Source organism: Salarias fasciatus, unplaced genomic scaffold (genome assembly GCF_902148845.1).
Source record: "Salarias fasciatus unplaced genomic scaffold, fSalaFa1.1, whole genome shotgun sequence".
Classification (NCBI taxonomy): Eukaryota; Metazoa; Chordata; class Actinopteri; order Blenniiformes; family Blenniidae; genus Salarias; species Salarias fasciatus.
In genome coordinates, this window is record NW_021941391.1 from 140,001 (window position 1) to 144,258 (window position 4,258).

General features: G+C 47.6%; 1 protein-coding gene across 1 annotated transcript in view; it reads right to left on the reverse strand.

Moving 5' to 3' along the window:
* Window positions 1-1,316, reverse strand: part of LOC115385538 (myosin heavy chain, fast skeletal muscle-like) — a 27,272-nt gene extending 25,956 nt beyond the window's left edge. The window contains exon 1 of the mRNA XM_030087606.1: window positions 1,113-1,316. Within this exon, the coding sequence (XP_029943466.1) occupies window positions 1,113-1,316 (204 nt within the window). The remainder of the gene's footprint in view (window positions 1-1,112) is intronic.
* Between the last annotated feature and the right edge of the window lie 2,942 nt (window positions 1,317-4,258).

Consider the following 4,258-nt stretch of genomic DNA (forward strand, 5'->3'; position numbering starts at 1 on the left):
GGAAGTCAGTGGAGGAAGTCAGAGTGGAGGAAGTCAGAGGAGGAAGTCAGAGTGGAGGAAGTCAGTGGAGGAAGTCAGAAGAGAAAGCCAGAGAGGAGGAAGTCAGAAGAGAAAGTCAGAAGAGAAAGTCAGAGAGGAGGAAGTCAGAAGAGAAAGTCAGAAGAGAAAGTCAGAGAGGAGGAAGTCAGTGGAGGAAGTCAGTGGAGGAAGTCAGAGTGGAGGAAGTCAGAGTGGAGGAAGTCAGAGGAGGAAGTCAGAGAGGAGGAAGTCAGTGGAGGAAGTCAGAGGAGGAAGTCAGAGTGGAGGAAGTCAGAGTGGAGGAAGTCAGAGGAGGAAGTCAGAGTGGAGGAAGTCAGAGGAGGAAGTCAGAGAGGAGGAAGTCAGAGGAGGAAGTCAGAGGAGGAAGTCAGAGAGGAGGAAGTCAGTGGAGGAAGTCAGAGGAGGAAGTCAGAGTGGAGGAAGTCAGAGTGGAGGAAGTCAGAGGAGGAAGTCAGAGTGGAGGAAGTCAGAGGAGGAAGTCAGTGGAGGAAGTCAGAGGAGGAAGTCAGTGGAGGAAGTCAGAGTGGAGGAAATCAGAGAGGAGGAAGTCAGAGTGGAGGAAGTCAGAAAGGAGGAAGTGAGAGAGGAGGAAGTCAGAAAGGAGGAAGTCAGAGTGGAGGGCGTGAAAACAACAGGGCGAAGTCAACTCCACCTCTGGCTCATGAAGAATAACAAGCTGACAATCACCTGGTCTGAAAACCAACTCTGATCATCAGTTTGAAACAAGTTAGAAGAAACTGATGTATTATAGAGCATCTTCCTCCTCTGACATCAGACTATAGAGCATCTTCCTCCTCTGACATCAGACTACAGAGCATCTTCCTCCTCTGACATCAGACTATAGAGCATCTTCCTCCTCTGACATCAGACTATAGAGCATCTTCCTCCTCTGACATCAGACTATAGAGCATCTTCCTCCTCCTCCTGGTTCTGCAGGTCTTCTCATGTGGATCTGTTGGGTCTTCTGGACATGGCTGTGTTGTAATCAGAACTTTGTAAATAAAGCTGGACTGAACGGAGGACGCTGGGTGAACCTGGACACTGTCCCCTGGCCCCTGTGGTGGAGGACTCACCTCGTCGGCGGCCGTCTTCACGGTCACCTGACCCCCCTCCTTGTTCTGGATCACGCCCTTGATGTAGAGCTCCTTGGCGTCGGGCACGAAGCAGGCGGTTCTGGCGTCAAACGGCCGGTTCTGGGCCTCCACCCGCTCCTTCTCGGGTTTCCGGAGAAAGATGGCTGCCGGCCCATACTGGGCCATCTCCGCGTCACTGCTCATGCTTCCTGTGGACAGAAACAGGATAGTGTCCACAGCTGTCTGTCCTCTGCCGGCGGCTGCTGCTGTCCGATCCGTCGACTGAGTCCCGGTTCAGCGGATGAAGAACCGACAGGTTCTGATCTGTACGGTGAACCAGGGTCACACTCCGCCCACGGATCTGAGCCGAGGCGTGGCGGCGTGGAGGGGGATAGGGTGACCACCTGCTGATGAGCCCAATGGGGGACAAGGGGCGATATTCTGAGGGACAATGTGGGACACCGCCCAGAGTTTTCAGTGTGTTTTGCTTTTCCCAGGTTCCTCAACCTGTTGACTCCAGATCACTTTGAATCACATTACTACAGTGTCCGGTGCAGACACACCTCTTTGTTTGCTCTGGCAATATTCCTAATAATTTTTATTAATATTATTTTTATGAAAAAAGTTTTTTTTTTCTCAATAGCTTGCAGGTTATTTGACCTATTTACTCAAAATCACCTGTGAATCCCATTACTGTAGAGTCTCTCTGAAACACAGCTCTTTGTTTTAGCTTTAAATATTGTAAAAGAGATGAAGGATTGTAGCTCAATATCTCCCAGTTCATTTGACCTGTTGACTGAAAATCGGCATCAGCACAGCTTTCCTTCATTACTTTGTTGTTCAGTTCGGTTTTTTATCAGCAGTATTCACGTGTCTATTAATTATGAATAAGGTGAGTGATCCACGACACTCACGTTTGTTTTGCAATCCTCTCGTTTCGATTTTACCGTAATGTGTAGAATATGTGCGCACCGCTAAACGACATGTCATCTGGCTTGACTGTTGTCAGAGCGCCGGCTGGCTTGACCGCAGTTGTTCACTGCACTGTAAACCCGAATGTTCAAAATAATTAAATAGATTAAGTAGAGTATACTCAAAGTTTTAGAAAAAGTTGTTCTGACTTAATTATATTAAGTTGGTATAACATGTTCTTGCTTTTGAGTGTCTCTAACTGATAACCTTAGAGTTAATTGAACTATACTTATATATAAGTACGCATAACTCAAAAACATCGCTTAAGGTCAACTTAAAAAAAGTAATTTAATTACATGCTATAAAATCCTGTTATTTATATTGTTTCAAATACGGATAATTAAAGAAAAAACATTGTCTTTGTCATATAAGTAATTTAACATTCCAAATCAATTACGAAAAAGTGTCATATGCATAGATGATAGAATTTTGTCATTATTTAATCTTTATTATTGTTTCTGATAATTGAAGTGGCCAGACACATTTAGAAGGCTGAACAAGGAATTTGGAATGTTAAGTTAGTTGAAGTTGTTACTTAAGTTGGGTTACACTGTGGTCGAATGGCGTAGTGGTTAGCGCTCTTGCCTCCCAGCAAGAAGGTCCTGGGTTCAAATACCGCCTGGAACTTGGGGCCTTTCTGTGTGGAGTTTGCATGTTCTCCCTGTGTGTGTGGGGGTTCTCACTGGGTACTCTGGCTTCCTCCTCACAGTCCAAAAACAGGCATGTCTGGTTAATTGGTCACCCTGAATTGCTCTGTGTGAGTGAATAGTTGTCTGTCTGTAAATGTCAGCTAGTGACCCCGCCTTCGCCCACAGCACCTGGGATCGGCTCCAGCCACCTGCAACCCCAAAAGGGAAGAAGTGGCAGAAATGACTGAAGTTAATTAAACTCCATTTTTGGAGAGGCATGCATTTTTAGGAAACAAACGCAGTGTATTTGATGTGATCGTGATCTGTGTACTTAAAACATTGATAACACAAACAAATAAATTTTGAGTTAGAGGAACATGTAATGATGTGGTTTTGTACTTATTTTTCTGAGTTCTGTGAATTTATTTAATCCAGTTTTTGGAGAACTTAAAACTTGAAGTCAAAATAACTGACAAGAATTGAGTTACCTTAACGCAAAAAATGTAAGTCCTACTAACTGCAAGTCTTTGAGTTGAGATGAATGTTTTGTTTGAGTTAACTGTAATCAAACAGTACAAGTACAAGTCAATAACCCTTTTAAGTTAAGAGAAACCCTCAAGTTAAGCCTCAATTTTTTTGAGTTCTGGAAACTGATTCGGGTTTACAGTGTGAGGTGTGTGTGGCGAGAGCGGTGAGCAAGCTGTCTTTAGAGCAAGCATCGATCATGCAGGACACGGTCTCAACTTGCGGGACGCGTCAAATGGGCTTGAAACGCTGTACGGGACGCTACGGGGGACGGGGGACGGGTGGACACCCGAGAGGGGACACGGGGCGGCAGGGAGAGCCAGGCACACACCACATCCAGTTTACTTTCTTGTGTCTTCAGGTTAAAACCAGGTTCAGGTTCAGGATCTAAAGTCTGAGCATCGAAACACTCAAGAGAGATTTTAACAGACTTCATCCGTTCACCACATCACCAGCAGCTCACACACCGACGGCACAACTGCTCAGCTGCCCCGAGGCCGTCTGACTCACCTGGTCTACAGAGCCGGATCAGTCCAGTCCTCCGATCAGTCCCCTCAGATCAGTCCCCTCAGATCTGTCCCCGCAGACCAGATCAGTCCCCTCGGAGGTCTCAGAGGAAGTGAAGCCCAGCCAGTGGTCCGGGCCTCTTTTATGTCCCCCACAGCGCTGCTGAAGCCGCCGGACGCTCCAAACTGGGCAATGTCAAACTGTCCCAGTGAAAAAATTACCCCAATGTCAATCATCAGAATGTCAATCACCGGTCGGTGCTGGACGCTGAGGACGGACCGGATCAGGACGTGGTAATGAGACAGACTCGGCGCCCCAGGCGATGATCCCATGCACTATTTTTACATTCCTCCGTCCCGCGCTGAGACGCCGCCGGCCTGTCCGCCGCCGTCCGGCAGGGCACGCGTCCGGTTTGATCCGGTCAGCGGTGGACGTCACCACGGCGGTCCACCGGGACAGAACCGTGAGACGCACGGTGACCTTCATCCTGTCCTCCAGCACCAGCTGCTCGCT